Source organism: Anopheles coustani, chromosome 3 (assembly GCF_943734705.1).
Source record: "Anopheles coustani chromosome 3, idAnoCousDA_361_x.2, whole genome shotgun sequence".
NCBI lineage: Eukaryota > Metazoa > Arthropoda > Insecta > Diptera > Culicidae > Anopheles > Anopheles coustani.
This window is the reverse complement of record NC_071288.1, coordinates 50,615,060-50,634,335: the sequence shown is the minus strand read 5'-3', so window position 1 is coordinate 50,634,335 and position 19,276 is coordinate 50,615,060. Positions and strand designations below refer to the sequence as shown.

The window sequence follows — 19,276 nt, the reverse complement described above, 5'->3', positions numbered from 1 at the left end:
AAACTGACAAGTTCACAGCGTTCTACCAACTCCATGAAACCCGAAACCCTTCCACCGCTCAAGTTTCGTACGTACCTCATCCTTCTCTTTCAGGGACCAGCGAGTAGGAGTTCATGGAACTTAGATTTAGGATTTCTGTGCAAATACACACGCGCCGTCAGTCTCTAGAAAGCATCGGTTGTAGGTCGGAACGGTATGGGTTTGCTATTTTTTAACGTTGCTTGTGGTTACCAAAAGTTTCCTAAGTCTATTGGAGGCTGGGGTTGACCGTTAGGGTAAGTCAGTTCTCATTAAGGGTACGATCGATTCGCGATTTAGGACCAAACATTGACAAGAAAATGTGTCACCTTTGATCTAGTTCCTACACTCGTAGTTAACATAAGTTCCCTTCTATGGAGCATTTGCGCAATAGACTAGACATTTACAACTCGCTAGAAGTAGGATATATCTGTCGACAAAGGATGGCCTCTTTTCTCTAATAGTGCATTCCATCAAAGCTCGCCAAATGACGGGTGCGTGATTGTAGAAGTTAAAGCTTCTGCTGTTCTCCTCAGACCGATCAGTCCCTGCCGATTTAAGTCATTTTTGTTACTTGGTTTGGCTAGAGTTTGTTTCTAAATGGTTTACCTTTTCTATTTTTGGTTTTTGCTGCTATGTGGTCTAAACATGGTAAGAATTTGGTCGATTACTCTGTCTGTTTGTTGCTTTGGCTGTTTCATGATAAGATTTTCTAGTTGCTACTCTACTTTACTAGTTTCGCTACATTCAGTACCACGCCACTGGTTGGGGTTTTCCTTATGGGACTATTCTCTCAAATGGATTGTTCAACACAGTGTTTGCCCATTCGTTGACTAGTGTCTCGAATGCTAAAAGGTGCAATTCTTCTAGCCCACAGTTAAAGGCTCGCAAACACACACACGCACACACTCATCGTTCGTAAATACACTCACAAACAGACACACATACGGTATAAATATAGAGTTCTTTCGGGTTGATCCGGCGACGTCCTCTCGATCCGGCGACGTCCTTCCATTATCAATGTTCGGTCGGTTGCGGAGTGGTTGTCCCGGTCAACGACGGTTCCGAATGCGTTCCAATGCAGGCTGGAATTTCCTCGAGGGCAGACTGGGGACAATGGATCTGAGCCTCAACGCTGATTTCCTGCGGGCAGGCGCCGGCCTCGTTCAGGTTCGACTTGCTCGAATCCGACTTGATCAGGTTGGAGATGTTGGCCGTAATGGTCTGGAAGTCCTCGGTAATGATGTCGATCGTGCTGTTGAGGTTGTCGTTGAACTTAGAGTTTCGGAACAGCTCCCGGCGGCTGTTGATGGTGGTCTGTTCTTCACGAGACTGGTCCGGGCCGCCGATGGAGGCGGCCGACGTTGCCGCCGACGCTGCCGAAGGTGACGTGTCCGCCGACGAACCCACTATCCGCCGCTGGACGCCCGTGCTCTGTGTTGCGTTGTGCTGGTTCAGGGTACGCACACGATTCTCCGACGCCTCCCGGCTACCGTCCGCCACCGGATCGTCCTCCTCCGGTTCGTCCACGTCGCGCACGCTGAGCTCCTTCGAGAGGGGTGACCGGCAGGGCGTAAAGTCGAGACTGCCGCCCACACCGCCATTGCTGGCAATTGCTGTGGATTTGTGTCGTAGCTCGCGTAACTTTTTCAACCCGCTGAGCGTGTCCGGCGGTTTGTTGGCTCCGGCGCTACTGAGCTCCACGTTGCCCAGGACGAACGGGAGCTTGAGCGAGACCTCACCGCCCATGCTGCTGAGTATTAGCTTCACCTTGACGTAGTACGACACGTAGATGGCGAACACGTTCTTCTCCTCGGTAGATCCGCTCGATGCGGCAGACAGCATGCCCCGGGGGGCGCTGGTAGCCAGCTTAGAGTTGTAGGCGGACGAGCTCGGGTCGGCACTGTTGCTGCTAAATAAGGCACCTTCCACAGCGATCCAGTTTTTCGTGGTGCCTACATGCAATGGAATAAAGAATGTATACAATAGTATGAATAGGTATTTTAAGATGCATTCGTATTTAGCTAAAAAACCTTTTTCTTGGTCTTGTAAAAAGAGATTTCAGTCATTGGATGCTGGTCTAGCAAGAGATTTATTCCCATTAAAAATTTCTTTTTACCATAAACGTGAAAAATTCAAATGTTTGATCTGTTGTCACGGTTGAAATTAAACCATCAATAATCGTTAAACCTTAAACCTCGCAGCATTGGTAAGGAATTGTTTACTGGTATCTTGAACTATTTAGGAACAGGTACATGCACGTACCTTAGAGGTTCCTCGGTAATGATGACTTTGGAATTTATGTGCCGTTAGTTTTGTTAATATGAAGTGAAACATATGTAATGACTCATGTTGCCCCTAATTTGGCAATAAATACACAACACCGCACCCAAGTCAATATAAAGTGGTTTAATAGCGTGCTGGGAATGCAACACGCGCTCTTAAGTTTCAACTTTTGTTGAATTTAGCGTCACCCAGGGACGATCGATGGCCACAATTGATTGACCATCATTTTACCATTTACCCAACCACCACCGAGCAAGCAGTGTCAGGTGATGTGCGTCACGGTCCCTTGTTTTTTTGACGAGCTTCAGTTGGAAGGTGATACACTATACGCCATTTCATGGCCCCAAGGGACCGAAAAATTGGAAACCATTCCGATTATTGTATAGCGCGAATGGAGCTACAGCAGGACATTGTGTGCCTTTTTTTCGAAACACACCTTTACCTTACACTTGGGGAAAGAGGATGTTTCCCAACGATGCGGCCGTCGAAGCCAAAAAGTCACACGGCTGCGGCACTGTGTATACATCACATCCGGCTGCGTTTTCGACGGCGTGGACGGGACGGAACCCATAAATATCACTTACCTCGTACCGGGAGCAGCGAGTAGGACGCATGAAGCGTATCGCCCGGGCCGATATGTTTGCTGACGTCCACCTCGGCGACGATGTTTTTGAATTTACCGTTGCTGAACATACAGACGTCGACGTGCTGCACGGCGACCAGCTGAATGTACGGTAGCCCAGAAGGACATCGACGAGCGTGGCACGGGTGTGCAAATGTGAACATAAAACAAGCGGAAGCAAAACAACCAGAGATCAATAAAATGTGACAGGGGGTTTTCTAATGCATACACAGAGCATGGCTAGGTAGTGTTTTCAGATCTTTTCGTTACACTGTAATAGTTTAAAAAAAGATTAAATATTTGTACTGTCATAGTTTGCAAAAAGGTTAAATGTTTTGAGTGTGAAGCTTCCACAAGTGGTTCATGAGTGGAAAGTCTAAAGTCAAAAGTCTAAAGATCTATTCAGTCTAGCTGCAGTGGCCTATTCCATACATTCTAATGCAAATATTTCAACGTTGTTAATTAATTTTTCAAGATTCAGATTTCAAAAGAGTTTTGCATGTGCATTGTGAATTTAATTGAATTGAGTGTTAAATAAACAATTTCATATTTACATTTGGCTTAGTAAATCTATTAAAGTTAAATTAGTAATTGCACCCACTAATGCGTAACGTTACGAATAAATATATTTGATGAACACTCAAAGTATCTAAAATTTTATGGTTCAGAAAATAAGTTTGCTTCTGTGGTCTGCCCAGGTTTGTTATTCAAGTTTAGATTAGCTTTATATTAAGCCACATTTGTTTGTTTTCCTAGTCTTGTTATTTGAGAAGTAGCCTTACGACATGGAATAGCTGTATTGATAAGGATAAGCAGAGTAAAAATTGTAGTATGAGCGTTGCATGTTAAGATGTTGAGGGTCACTCTGGATGTTCGAACAGCTACTTGCCCCCTTTGATGTGGGACTACGTTAACTTTAGGCCTATGGTTTCACCCTGCAATCATGGAACTTTGTGTCCCTTGCCATCAACCAGGCTGGCAGCCTTCGCTCTTTGTATACATATCTATTATCCATTGTCCTGCGTCAACTTAGCCCTCCCGTATATGATACATCATCCGGGGGGGTGGGTCCTTGTTGCCGGGCGTGGGACGATAAACATTCAGATACTAAAACAGATTAACTTCTGCCCAGTTCCACCTTGGCGCGTCGGATGGTTTAAGGAGGGGGCGGAAGTCTGTCGGACGTCATGGAACTTTCAGTTCTTTTTTCCCATTTGCCTTGGTGCTTTTTCGCACGCCGTCCAGCGAGGGGCAAGTGTTACTCCGGCCTTGGTGGAAAGTGGAAATAAATCTTACCACCTTCCCGCGCCATGCCGCTCTGGTTTCGTGTCGACTCCGTTGGAGAACGCTCGGGGACGGTGGCTCGAGACACGTACGAAATCTGATGTTCGTTTTGATGAAGATTCTCATGAATATTCATGGCCAGCTCGAGCCCGACGTGCGTGCGAACGCGAGCGGAGTAAACGATCCGGTGGTAGGTGGAAATCGCACAAACCATTTTCATGCTTCCCGGTACTGTCGGTACTGTTTTCTGGCTTTTTTCCCCTCTTACGGCTCGCTTTTAACGGGGAGTTTGAAACGACGCTAAAAGCTAAAGTTATGACACAAGCGGGACCAGATAGGGTTATCTGTACGATGGAAGCAATCTGGAGCGAACATACATACGGAAAAGCATGAAAGGGTTAGAGGTCTCTGTTTGCCGTAGCGTTAGGGACCCCGGTGCCGTAGGCATGTTCCGTGCACTAATTAAGGACATCAATGGATTAACTTGTGCTGAAAAATTATTTGAGCAAGCATCATTATCAGTATGCAAGGCCATTGACTTGGCTAATTTATTCGTCTTCGGTCGTCGGTCGTCTTACAGTGCTTAGGTTGTTTCCGACTTAATGAGACGGTTAAAAATTCCTAGGAATCAAGATGGCTTGCCAACAAAATATGGTCCATTTTTCCACATGAAGTAAAAATTATAACAACAACTTAAAGCTACTAGTTTAATCCTTTAAAGTCGTATCCGGTTCGAGGTACGGTATCCGATAACATTTTTTTTTCATTTTACTAACATTAAATGATTCAATTTGTTGTGTTATGCCACCCGTCAGTCATTGTTGAATGGAAACTGAATTATCGGAAACATCTTACCCAAATCGATTTGAATAGGAAAAATCTCCTTTAATGAAGGAAACGTTTCCTAATTGGAAAAGGACCAATGAATGTCAAACCGTCTTGCCGGTTTTGTTCGCATCGAAATTCGCAGTGGTTATTACATTCAATAACATAATTTAACTGTACCACGATTGAGGTACTGGTATAAATGTACCGTGAAGCGCCTGCAAATTTAATAAACCAACGAAAACATCGCTCGGTCGCGGGGGGGTGGATGATTTTCTGCCGCGAGTGAACAATACAGATGCACTGCACCGTGGGTTGTGCAGCAACAAATCCGGATAAAATACTTGCATTGTGCTCGGTAATTTGTACAACGCAATTACGCGCTCACATGCAGCGCTGACAACAGCGAAAAGTATGTAAACCCTTAAAGGTTTAATGTTCTTTAAAGCCAACATTTTTGTTAGATGTTTCCATTTAACCGTATTTGGAAACAATGTAAAAAATTATTCGTTTTGGATTGCATCGGTACTTTGTCGCTGAAAGGCGTTTGCAAGAATGGAAGGCAGAAAGGAAGTTATAGATTTTAGCAATATAAAAAAGTTACGGCCATTGTCATTTGTTCAATCAATTACAACACTAGACAAGCAACAAAAAACCTTGTCAATGGGTCAAGCAGAAGCTGTTAATTTTTAGGTAATTTTTAATTTTTTAATGAAACACTGTGAAAGTTTTAGTAAAACGTTTTGTTCCAAAACAGGAAAGTTTAAAAACAGAGGGTATCAACATTATTTTGGTTTAATGTTTGATTTCACTGCGTCATACCCGTTAAGGGTTCACATTAAAAACCGAGCCGTAATCACTTTCATGCTTTAACATTCCCGGAATTCCACAATATTACCGTCCTGTGATTATTTCGGCTGCAACTTTTATGTAAATCACACTTGACGGCCTCCACCGAAAGGGAAATCCTATGAAATGCAAACGTTTTACGACAGCACGTATGATTTATTCAGCTTTCAACAGGTCCCCCCCCTCGTATAGATGACAGCTTTTTCGAGAAGAAGGTCCCAATGGTGCCAAAAGTCGAAAAATAGATTTGGCACATCTTCGGCGTAGATTTGGATCGGGTTTCTGCCCAAGCGAGTCCCACTAGCAGTCAAAACGATCGCTAGGGAAAAGGGACGAGAATATGCTGTCCCGAGGGTTATTCGAGGGATCAGAACAATGGTGCTGAGATTTTCCTCAAAAAAAATAACCGCACCTGACCAATTGTTTGGCATGGTAAAAAGGTTTACCGCTGGTCGGACGGTGGTCGGATTCCACGGTTTGATGGTTGGCACAACATTCCACAGTACAAAAAATGGATGAATAAAGGTTAGCATCGCGTATGTATGATTGCGGGCTGGTCAACCGAGCTATTCGCGCTTTTCCCCGAAACATAGCGGGCCGTGCAACAATGTGCATGTAGCCGTAACGAGAGTCCCTTTTTTCCCTTTACCCGTTCCGAAAAGGACCGCGCGACGGAGCACAGCTTACCCGAATTTTCCGCACAATTTTTCGGCTGTCATTCTTGATGTCGAGCGTAACGGTAACGTTTTCGCCGTGCACGTAGGCCGCCTTGTTGAGCGATGCTTTCAGATTGACACGACCGTCCGCCCACAGGAATGGCTTGTCGACGGATACCTGCGGTCCCTGTGGAAGAAAAGAAAAACGAAACGAATAAATGGTTTGAAATAAATGGTTTAAGGGATAATCGTTCTGACGCGTTGATCTGCGCGTCACCTGGGACCTGATAGCTGCTGCAAAAACCACAAATGCTTTAAAAGATACACATCGCACCGATTTCAGCCAATTAAAAAATTAGCTAATCATCATTCGAACTTTATTTAAATATGGAATGGTTTATATTCAAACGCTTGATATGAAAAAGTACATGTGTGAAACTAAATATTTTAACTTGCATCTACTTTTTCTTCTCTTTTTATCTTTCCCAAAAACTGGAATATTCTTAAATTACAGTCGATTAATGCATTATTTGTTCATCTCAAAAAGACAAGACCAAATCTCGAAGCTCTATTTTTCTGTAGAGACCAATCGTTCAAACTGCTCCACTAATCAAACCGAGTACTGATCCTCGTCCATGCTTCGTTGGGACTAATGGAGCTCGTTTCCCGCAATTTCCTGCGGCAAAACGTGCTGCCATGTCAATTTTGGCGCTGCTTCCTCGTGCCTTCAAATCGTACCGCATTCTGGCCGCATTTCGCCCCTGCACGGTCGCGCCACAAATCCCCGGTGATGATTCGCCGGAGCTCTGCCGGAGTTTCCGTGCCGTGTTAAGCATCCGTTGGTAAGAAGCTTGTCCAAACCAACGCGTCACGTCCGTTGGCAGCTTCGCAAATGCAGATCAGAACGTCAATCTAGTGCAAGTACCGATGGGCGGCCGTAAACAGCGCTGCAGCTGATTTGCGTTCATCCAATCGTGGTAAGGTTTTGAATTTCCCTGGTATTACATATTGTGCATGCAATGATTGGAAAAGCCTTTCGTTAAAATTGGAATATTTCGAACTAGACCCGATTATTCCCATAAGCGCCTGATGCTGATATTTAAGAGCGTTTTGGACACGTCCGAACGAGCCGGCTCAAATAGATGCACAAATATATCTTTGATTCTAATAGGAAACAGAATTATTTATTTTAAAAATGTAGTGTAATTCATGAAAAACAATAAAACAGCACAGTGCAAGTCGAGGTAGAAGATACGAAAGTCAAATTGAATTCTCTCTTTGATTAGCTAGCAGGATTATGCCCCGTTCAGTTTTCAAGTACCCCGAGAGGGACCGCAATTTATAAAGCACATTGTCCAGCTCGGAAAGGAAAAGTCAAGTAAGCATATTCTGGTTTCTCAACGCTACGCAACATTCCCGAACCGCTCGTTGGCGAAACAGGCAGGCTAGGGAATCAATTATTCACGGTTCGTTGTACAGCTCGCTCCTCATGGTCCTCAAGGGTCCGAACGAGCCCATGACGTACGGTGGCGCTCTATCTGGGTAGGAAAATTATGGGACTGCCTTATGCGCGTTCCCGTGGTCGAGTGGATGGTGGAGATGGAAAAGCCCAGCACTTGGGTTACTCGATCCGAAAGGTTCCAGCCCATTGCGACACGGGCCAAGGGGAGGCGTTGTTTGGCTCTTCCGCACGAGATACCCCTCGGGAGGGGGGTGAACGCTAGTGCGACGAAATGAATCCCTCATCATCAACGCAAATAATGACCTTCATAATTGGATAGCCGGCAAGAATGTGGAGGGTGGCCGTAAAAAAGTAGAATAACATAAAACCAAACACAAAACGCAGCAGCCGGAGTCTCCGGATGATCTTATCGTTGGAGTGGAAATGGGGTCCCAAAATTTTGGTTGTTTTCCTTCCGGGGAATCCGTTGCCTGTCTGCTTATTCTCCTGTGCCCAGCAGAATGGTCTGCGCATTGCTGGAATCCCGCCACGGAGCAGGCCCACTTATGCCGACGGGTAAAAATAGCTTCAAAAACAACTACCGGGTCGTTATCGTGTCGTCAGGTTGATGCGTACTAGAATGTCGTTTGCACCCATCGAAACCCGCTACCAGCAGGGCCCATTGGTGCGGCCCCATGCCCCAAGGACTTGTTTGTGTGTGTAATTCGGTCTACTAACATGAATAAATGATACACAAAATAGTTACCGCCTATCCAATGCATACATTGCCTGTAATGTTTCCAGGAATCCTGGTTGGTGATCCCCCAGTCCATACGCCAGACGGGGCGACCACTCGCACGGATCTTGACTGTGTCAACAACATTTCCCTCCTGGCAATACAAAGAAACCGTGCGGCCGTGGGTGGCGAAAAATCTTTTTTGACCCCAAAACACAGCCAACGTCGCTGTCACATCTCGTTAGGGCTTCGGCAATAATGCGATATTCCTCGGCTCCACTCATTTGGGTGCCAAACCACCCCCAGCCCTGGGGGAATGGTTGCCGGGATGCTGCACTGCTGTGCCGGCACATGGCACATCGCCCGTTGGCGCTGGCAAAAGTCCACGGCGAGCGACCAGCTGGCAGACGGCGTACGATGGAGGCGCCTGGTGTTTAACAAGCGTTGCATTAATTTCAACCGTTACAGCATGCGTCAGCGTGTCGAACGTCGGGCGAAATCGACGTTTTGTGCACGGCAGGCACGCTGGCCTTGGCAAAGGTCGACGTATTCCGATTCGTATGGGTTCGGGGAACGACATTTCCCCTCGGATCGCGATGGATTCGCGTCGAGGTACGCACTGAGCGAAGATCATTAATGAAGCTGTGTTTTTGCATGTTGTCTTGTTTACCGTCAGCACAACCGTTAATGTTCGAAAAACGTTTCGAGCGCGGGAGTGTTATTTTTAAATTACAGTGTTGCTGGCAAAAACACACACAATCAGTAGCCGTGTATGTTTTTCATCATAAGCATGGAAATATTAAAGCACATAATGTTAATAATTACTTGTATGACGCAAGTATTTGAGCTTGTACTTCGATTAAGTTTTTAGCTGACTCATTTCAATGTAATATACGAGGTTGCAAAACGAAATCTCGAGTAACAGCAACGTGCTAGATTCAAATAAAAAACCCCTAAAAGTTATAACTTGTTCGTAATTCATTAGGAAATCGAGTGGTTTTTTTGTATGTTATAAAAATAGTTTTTTTTTTAAGTTTTTAGTTTGAGATATTTTCAAACAAACAACAAAACAGCTCACTTTTTAACCATTTTGAAACAAAGCTTAAAATAAGGTTAACATGTTTTTCCTTATTTAAAAAACATTAAATTCATTCCCACATTTAAGAAGCACAAAATGTTGTTAATATACGATATGAAACTATTACAAAGGTACATAACAATTCAAAAACGCTAAAAGATAATCAACTAATGTACTAAATGGAAGCCGTTTATAGATTAGAAAAATCTTTAACAATGACGAAGTTGCAGCGTTTCGAAAAATAGCGATCAAACTTATAAAATTTACTTTGAAAATAATGTCCTTTAGTAAAAATTTGGTTAAAAAAGATCTGTATGTGTTCCATCAGAATGAAAAGGATAATAGGGTCTTAATTTAATTGCAATGTAAAACGCGAACATGCCAACTGCTTGGCTGATGTGAGTGAAAAGAATGTAAAATATCGTTTTTCTGCAAGAATATAACAATAGCTACAGCTGGTACGAATAGTGATGCTTCGCACGATAAGGTCGCTGGACAAAGGCAAGAATGTTTTTTTATACCGACACCAGGACGGTTCAGCGCCAGATGGAGCAGTGAAGTGATGAATTGAATTCAATTTTCTTTTGCTCACCCCGCAAACAATCGAACACATCCTGCGGCCTGGTCTTCGAATTCACGTAAGCTGACGCGTATTCATTCTGCCGGCGTAGGCTTCCGCCATAAATTACACACCCAAACTCCCGACCCGGGACATACCTTGTTCGTTTCCGTCAGCTCGATGATGGCATGATCTCCGTACGACTTGATGCCCCCGTTCGTGCTGTCCACGCTGCTGCTGTGCCGATGGAGTGAGGACAGCTTGAGCGACTTCGGCGACAGACGCAACCGGAGCGCCCGAGGAATGGTGGTCGTGGTGGTGGTGGTACTGTTGGCATTGCTGTCCGTGCCCTGGATGGAGCTTTGGGGCGCAAGAGCCGGTGGGCTTTTGGGGCTCGGACCGGAGCCGCCATCGCCGAACGAGTTGTTGACGGTGGCCGTCTCGAGGGCGGCCGGGGCTTTGGTGCTATCAAGGCAGATCTTATGGATTAATCTTATACCTAATCTCACAGTTGATCTACGCTGGACACGTTCGTCGCCGGCTGCTTCGGCTGTAGGGTGCGAGTGTTTCGTTGTTGTTGTTGTTGTTGTGCCGGACATTTGATAAAGCAGGGTCCATCATTGCCGTACACCGCGCATATTACACGAGAGAGAGAGAAAGAGAGAAAAAAAAATCAACGTCGAATGAAACGAAGAGAAAGGGAAACCAAAACAGATGCAATCAACGACGTCGGAAGGGACATCGTAAATCAATTAGCCACCGGCAGAGGGCAGTCCGGTTTGGACGACCGTATAGGCTGGCTTCTGCAGACCGGAAGTCACTCACGCTTGGTAGCAGAACGCACGGCCCTTCGGCGTGGAGAGCGCTCATCTCAGCCGGATGTCGGTGCACTTACCCGTGTAAACGCGAACGTCGTAGCTCGTACCGATGGGTGCCCCGGTGTAGCGTTTGGCCGGCAGCAGCTGCACGCTCGGCGGTGCCAGCGTGCCAATTTCCAGCGCAAAGGGGATCGCATTTTTTCCGAGCCGCTCCAGGAGTGCTTCCTGTCGTTTCGTGGATCGTTTCGTTTGAAGTTCGAGCCGCCGTTCGAGTGCGTTGGCGGGTCGGGTTCCGGTGTCAGGTGCGATGCGTAGGTTACGATGCAAACAAGAGGAAGAGCGAACATCAATTAAGGTGAAGGCTAGCAACTTTCTATATTTTTAATAACTTTTAATGCAACTTGCGTAACTGTTTGTTTGATACTGGTGTTTTTTTTCATCAGCCACCAGGTAATTTAATAAGCAAAACCACGTAAAAGCAGATTCAATGTGAAACGTTGCATCGTTTCTACAAGAAATTGCGAAAAAAATCTTGAAAACCATCATGTGAAATTTCTCTAAAAAATAGAAGGAGTACGGTTTACCACAAAACAACGCTACCATCAAATCATCTTGCTGGCGTTTATTATGAATTATTGCCCCATTTCTATTTAACGCATTTCTACCAGTTAGAAAGTTTTGCAAAATGCTGTTCTGTTAACTTCCCTCCTTCGACCTTTTGATAAAAATAAAATCATACATGCATTTTATTTTGTCCTCTATTCCTTATTGGAAGAAAATTGCTAAAAAATATCATTTTCAAACTACTAACAAATTCTTGAAACGAATTTATCTTTATCCATTTATTTGTGTACTCTTGCCAGCATAAGAGAAAAACAAAAACAGGAAATGTAGCTTGTTTTACGTATGAATTCGGAATCTATATTGGTATAGCATTTATGTATTTTTCCCTCGTTTGTCATATGGTACTGTCGTTTGTATTTTGACTTAAATATTATTTTAGACAACAGTTTGCTACGAGCAAAATTGTGTAATAATTATTTGTTGCCCTGGTTAACAATTTCGTAACGAGTTTGTAAGTTTTCTTCCATTATGTTGCGTGCTTTCGGAAGGACATTGGGTGGAACGGTAATCCATCACAAAGAAGTTTGTAGTTTTCTTTTTGTGCGTCTGCCTAACATTACTTTTTGCTGTGCCTTACACCATCACCCGACATACCTGCAGCGGGGTCAACGTTTCCGCCTCGGAGCTCGCCGGTCTCGGCCAAAATTGCTGTAAGGCAATAACGGCTTCATTGCAGAACTTCAGGCCCATCACCTCCTCGTCCTCGCGGCCATACCTGTTGTTGTGTTGTGCGTAATTTCGAGGGGGCGATCATAATTGCAGGATCCGGCGCCGGTTCCGTCGTAGGATGAGGGAAATGGGAGGAAGAGAAGCAGAGAAATAAACTCAATAAGGTACGATCGGAAAGAAAATTAATTACTGAGCTTTTTTTGATGTCTTTTTTCTTTCAGGCTCTTCGGCCACATCCTTCCCTTTCATTAACGAGCCGGAGAGGATTCGCAGAGCACTAATGAAGAGGGCAGTTCGTTGGTCAAATTACGGACTCGTGAACCGGATACGTCAAGTGGCCGTTAACGTAACCGGTTGGATGCGAAAAAAATGTTATCCTCCCGTGAGTAAACTCGGGGGCACAATTTGTTTGGCCCATTTTGGGCCCGCAGGGGATACGAGTTTGGTGGAAAACCGTCCAGATTGTGGCACATCCGCTCACTAACACGGCACGGAGGTGTCGGTGACACCAGTTGTGATTATAAAAAGTTCAAGAGGTCCTTCGATCTGAGCGATGATGATGATGATGGAAAGGAGAAATTGTCCAGGATGAAGCGTTTCTACTTACCGGAAGGTGAGTGTGAGCTGGCCGTAAATTTTAGCCTCGCCGATGACTTTTGGATCGATGTACAGTACGCCTTTGAGCGGCTCAATTACTCCCTTTCGGGCAACAAGCTCCCGGCTGCCGAGGTACAGCGTCAGCAACTGATTGGAGGATGTTTTCTTGTAAACTCTGTATTGGAAGAGAAAAGATGAAATGTTTCGGTGAGTAAGATGAGGTGCCCATCGTTGGGAGCGGTTTTCGTTCGATAATTTCAAACAATTGTTGAAATGAATAGCACGCAATGCGTAGCTAAGATTCAGCACCGAGCTTCGCCACCTAATTTGTGCCACCGTTTGGTTTAAAGATATCATGTTTTCATGCCAAACCTCCCGACTCAATGCGTGAACCCTTTGGGGACGGGAAAAATAAAATCATTCAGATTATCTTAAACGGCTCCACGTGCCAGCTGAAACATTGCCGCCGTCCTAAACGCTCCACATCTTTTGCGTGCGCGCTGGCAATAAGATGTTTCCCATGATGAAACGACACCGGTCCGGGACTGCCGCCCGAGAAGAATATTCCTCTCACCAAGCCTCTTGGGGTGTGCTAATTTGGCATTAGGGCGGTCTACCATGCTTTGGCAGGGGGGCCTTTTGTAAATCAGTCCGAGACTTACTTTTTCAATTGAATTTAATGAAAAGGATCACCTTTAAGTAATGAAAGATGATTAAACAATCATTGTGTACGACGAGCAATTTGATAAAATAAGTTTACCAGGGAAGATACTGGTTATGGTTTTCAATAAGAAGTTAATTGTTTGAGTTATAAAAAAAGTTCCACTGTACAAGATAAATAAAATATGTGTGTCTTGCTTTATGCCTTGTATTATGCGTCATCGGCAAAGTTGTCCTAACAACTTTAACAAAGTATATTTTTGTTGATGATAGATTTTTCAACACTTATTGAGGCTATGTCTAGTAATTAAAATGGTTGATTGTTTTTAACAATAATTGAGTCTATGGAACTATTTTTGTTGAAATTATCAAACTTTTTCTTTGAAATAAAAAATCTGGATTTGTTGTCGTTATTATGAAATTACACAATAAAAATAGAGTTTAGTAACGATTCAAATTCAAATTGTTTTTTTTTTGGCTAATTTTTGAAACATGTAGGAGTATACATAATCACGTTGAATATTTTTGTCCGATTCGTACACTGTACAAGTGTGTTGATTTTTTAATCAAAATTGTTATGTTATATGAAACAGTAGTATAAACAAAATGTTTATAAAATGTAAATTGTTAATTTTTAATCTCTCTGAAGAAGATTTGGCCAAACTATGGATACACAAAAAAAGGTTTACAAACGACGGATAATAACATATTTATTATCTACTTCATGCTCGGTCGGCTGGAAAAGGATATTGTATTGCGCGTTAAACCACCGGAATAATATTTTGTTCATAAAACCTTTTATATTGGCACCGAGGCATGCTCCGTATTCGTAATCCACTTTGGCATCCAAACAAGTGGTACTGTGAACAGCAGCAGTATTATGCTTGGTGTAGTGGCTCTGGACAAGAAATGGGTTTACTTTTTACGTGCCCATCCGTTTGAGCATGTTTGAACAAAAAAATAAACTAACTACCATCAACAGCCTTGGAGGGTGTTCACTTACGGTGGTCGCTTTCAGCATGAAACCGAGGCCCTGGGATAGGGTTTATGTGGCTTTACATTGAGGGCATGCGGAGAGCGCTGCTTCGGAAGGTCTTGTGATTTGGATAGAATAAAATATAATCACAAATTGTGAACGCAGAGATGCGGGGCAGTTGAGGACATATTTTCTTTGGTGGAAGGAAAAGAAGTGCAACACATAAACACACAATACAGCAAATAACGCTGTATATGCAAGGTTTCAAAAAGTCAAGTCAACCCACGAGCGTGTTGCTGCATTCGACCATCGTGTGGTTCCTAGGTTGAACGCTATTGCACTTATCCTTGGACTTGTTCGTATCACGACACGGAATCTGTACACCGTGGGACAACGATGGAAGGGCAAAAAACAGGAAGGCAGTAAAATGATTCCTACATCCTGACCCACGCCATTCTTCAGCGTGAACTTTCTCGTGAATGTGTGCGCTTGGTGCGGTTTTCACTTCATTTAGCAAGCATGCTTCAACATACATATCCAACACTTTCCCAACTGCATGGAGACCATGGGCCAGTCGGTATCGGTTGGCGATGGAGGGGCAGGCTTGGTTCCGGTGGGAATTTTGAAGCAAGAGACGTGTTGTTGTTCCTTTCGGTGGTTGCCCCGGGGATGGATTCGATTAGTTCGCAAGTGTGCGATGGTGTATGTGTATGTGTGTGTGTGTGTGTGTGCTGGCGTGTCCTTTTATGAGCGTCGCACTGGACGGGGTGGTGCACTTGGGCGTGTGTTTTAGCACCATATCGTGCGACTGCATTTAGAGCGGGGTAATTCAATCGGCCCGAAGGCTACAACGTAACCGCAGCCGTTCGGTTTACGGTCGCCCGCTGTGACGTGGCTGCAGAACCAGTTATTTATCGCCCCAGGGGCGTAACGTTGCTGCGGAATGATTCTTTTACACATGTTTATTTGTTTGAGTTTAAACCAAATTGAAATCAAATCTTTGGGGACAGGTTTTTCGACCGTTGTGGTGTCCGATTGGACAGAGAAGCGGGGCTTTACTTACCGTTGGGATCCGACGGGGTCCGCGTCCGAGTCGTGCAGCTTCCTGCGTGGAAAAGGGCACATAAGCAGTGTTACTAAAAATGTTTTTGTGTGTCTCACATGGTAGAAATCATTTCATGGAGGGTTAAAATAACAAAGAAGTTGAAACAAATAAATGTGGTAGAAAACACTTTTAGCTGAGTTATCGAAATTGTACATCATTATTCAATGTGAAGAGTGTAGTAGGTTATTTTGTTTCTCTTTTGATTTATTAGTAATAACGATAGAGAAATAATTCTTAACACTAAAACCATGCGTATCGCAGGTATGAAAAATAAAAGAAAGAAAATTGGTTGGTAACTGAGTTTAGTTTGGTAACGAAATTTTTCCAGAGAGCTTTTTACTTTGTCTTTTAAATTCTTTGAAATAATGATGAGTAATGCATTTTTTAAATAATCTTTAAGTAGGTTTGATCAACAGTTATTTGTTCTCATGTTCGGTTTTCAAATTTCTGTGAAAAATTAACACTTCTAAAACACTATTTCATGTCCATGTATCCTTGTTCAACCTCAGTACTTTGCAGAATTGTTTCACAAGTTTTGTCATATAAGAGAACTATAAAGCTATTGAGCTATTAAAAATAGAGTGGCAATGCGATGTCACATGGTAGTTCAATCAAAGGAGATTTAATTGATTGTACTTTTTGATCTTCTATGTTTTGATATCACTTCAATTATACCAGGCATAGGCTGCTCGCAACAAAACTCTCAAAACGCCATAGAAACAACAAGGCTTTCAACCGACCTGCTAGTTGCTTCATTCATCAAAAGGAAACTGTTAAGCGCTCATCCTACACACAGATCGATGAAAAGATGCCAGGAATTGATGCGCCTCCGGTCTTCTGCTGAAACGACTAGCGAACCGAGTTTTGGGACAACACCGGAGGCCAAAGGTAACGTTTGTCGGTGCTTGAAATTTCATACCAACCTTTCTCGAATATTTGGCTGTTCGTGGCCTATTGTCCCGTTCCAAGTACCTCTCGGAACCACCCGGATCCATCGGCCGTCGAGGCGTCGATGGCAAAGGTTCTCACCAACACCATATGTTGAGATGTAAAAACGGACGCCTACGAGCCCGACCCAAAGCGGACACATTAAGAGGATTTCCTAGCTCGATGCGGATACAAAACTCGGTCCAGCGCTCCGGAAGGCAACAAACAGCAACGGTTGCTAACGATACCGGATGCTCGCAAAGGCAAACACAACTAGACTAGTCAAACGCCAACGCGGAAGGAAGGTAGCAAATTGAAAGACAAACCAACATTGGGGTTCTGTTGGGCTACACTCGTGGGAACGATACGTATATCTTTTTGGACTACCTTTTTTGGGACGGGTCATCCCAAGCCCAAGCATCTCAAAATTGGAGGCTTCGTAGCTTGGGTTCAAAATTTACATGCAACACTAGTCCCACGCCCTTAGTGCAAGCTGTTCATGCTTCGTTTGTATATGGACGAATCTGGACGGCTTCGTTTTCCACCAGAAGAGAACAGACAATTATGTTCCGGTTGATATACTGTAATTTCCCGACTAGATAAATATTAAATTTTCATTTGAAGGATTATTTGTAGTTAACACGATGATTTTGAATCAAATCAACTCAAAGTCCAGTTTACTTTTACTTCGAGCTGTAAGTAGTTTACCATAAAACGGTTTTAGTTAACTTAAAAAAATGACAATATAGCGCACACACCGTGCATAGATTCAAGGATTAATATCAAGTTTAGTATTAAATTAAATTTAACACTACATAAATCTGGTGTTTCTTTATCTACTGGTTTTCAATCAGTTCACTTAAAAATCCAAAATCTCGAGATTTTCTTTTTACGTTTGTTTCCAAATTTGTTTTGGTTCAAAGTAACTGCTTTTATTATATGTTATGAATCTAATATACTCAAATGAATTAGTATATTAGATTCATAGCACCGGTTGTTTCACTAATCTGAACAATTTACGTCATCGACCAGTAACAGAGAAATGTACTACTTAATGAGCAATTTCTTGTGTCTCTGTAGTTTAGTTACGATTTCGTCTGACGAAGGAGATAAAGTTGTTCGAAACAAATAATTCGTCCGCATTATCTTCTTCCACTTGCGAGCCGAAAGGTTCATTTTCGAATCATTGCAAACTGACCACTTCTTACTTCCCGCTCTGCCCACCAGTAAATAATGGTCCGGCACAGGCATTGGGATGCGCTCGGTGATAGATTTCCTCGTTTTCCATTGCTCGGATCTGAGAATCGAACGCCATTCGTTTCCCTGGCGAATGTTCCCCGGTACGTAAGGTTCCGGTTGGTGTTCGAAGGATGAATTATTGATTGTTTGCCGATAGTTGCAGAGTGCAGACCTGTAGAGCTGCGGGTCGTTTTGGATGGCGTGACGAAAATAGAAAAGAGACGGTCCCCAAACCCAGGTGGAGACTCGAAAAGCAACAAACGAGAGTAGAATCCTAGGACGACAGGATGACCGAACGGTGGTTTTTCCCGGACGGCAATCTATTTGAATTTTGATCCCGAGAGCGCCTTTGGTAATTAATGGCCGTTATCTACCGGGTGCTTGTTCGGTATGCACGTAGCGATTTTCAATGAGTCATTAGTTTGCACTGTGTCTAGTCGGCGTTTGTGCATTATCCATGCATCCTTAGTTGAAGCATGTTATCGCTGTTAATAATGCATGCATGGGAAGTCGAATGTCGGTCTTGCTACGTCAGTTATTCTGCATGCAACATGCAGAGGTATGGAATATAGAAAGCTTAACGTAATTAGAGCAAATTCGTTAAATATCATCATCGTGCAGTTTACTAGCTATCGTCGACTGCACCTTGCTCGGGCAAGCTAAAGCTATGCGCGGATAATGTGGGTCAATTTTTATTCATCATTCTTTGGTTCGAGCTCTTTTATTTTTTTTTCTTCACGATAGCGCCATGTGCAAGGCAAGGCACGCTGATGTTGAAGGCAGCGAAAAAAGTGACGGTTACCTGTCCTCGGACGAGGGCGATGGCGCTTTGCATATCTCCTGGTCCGGATCTTCCCGTTCCTTCAACATCCTTCCCCAGTTGGCGGTGCGAACGATGCAACGCGCGCAAGACAATGACTAAGGCGTTATGATCCTGCTGGATGTGCGTTTCCTCTCCACTCGTCTCTCGATCCGGCGAATCGGAACGCTTCCAGAGGCCGGATAACTATCTGGCCCGGACCGGTACGGTAAAATCCGATCCGTCAAGTCGTTCAGCAGGGAAGGGCGCCTTAGGCGGTGAACACTAACGCCCGGTACGGCTGATGTGGTACGATATTAACTAAGGCTGTTCTGTTGCTGCAGCCTTTTGTATAGCTGCTGCTGCTCCGGCTGCTGCTGATGGTGTTGCTTCCGGCCCTGATTCTGCGGCGATAAAATGCTGACAGACATTGGCGAGCGGCGTCGGTGCAGAGCGTCTGCAGTGAGGACCATTTCGCCGTCCGCTCTATCGGACCGGGAAGCAGCCA

At 44.1% G+C, this 19,276-nt stretch overlaps 1 protein-coding gene across 1 annotated transcript; it reads right to left on the bottom strand.

The window, feature by feature from the left end:
• Positions 1–916: 916 nt before the first annotated feature.
• Positions 917–18,839, bottom strand: LOC131260274 (uncharacterized). Its single transcript, XM_058261956.1, has 9 exons — positions 18,772–18,839; positions 15,762–15,803; positions 13,073–13,237; positions 12,391–12,511; positions 11,250–11,397; positions 10,513–10,904; positions 6,572–6,727; positions 2,889–3,027; positions 917–1,973 (listed from the first exon to the last, which is right to left on the bottom strand). The coding sequence occupies exons 1-9, from the start codon at positions 18,837–18,839 to the stop codon at positions 1,036–1,038; spliced, it is 2,169 nt and encodes a 722-aa protein (XP_058117939.1). The 3' UTR covers positions 917–1,035.
• Between the last annotated feature and the right edge of the window lie 437 nt (positions 18,840–19,276).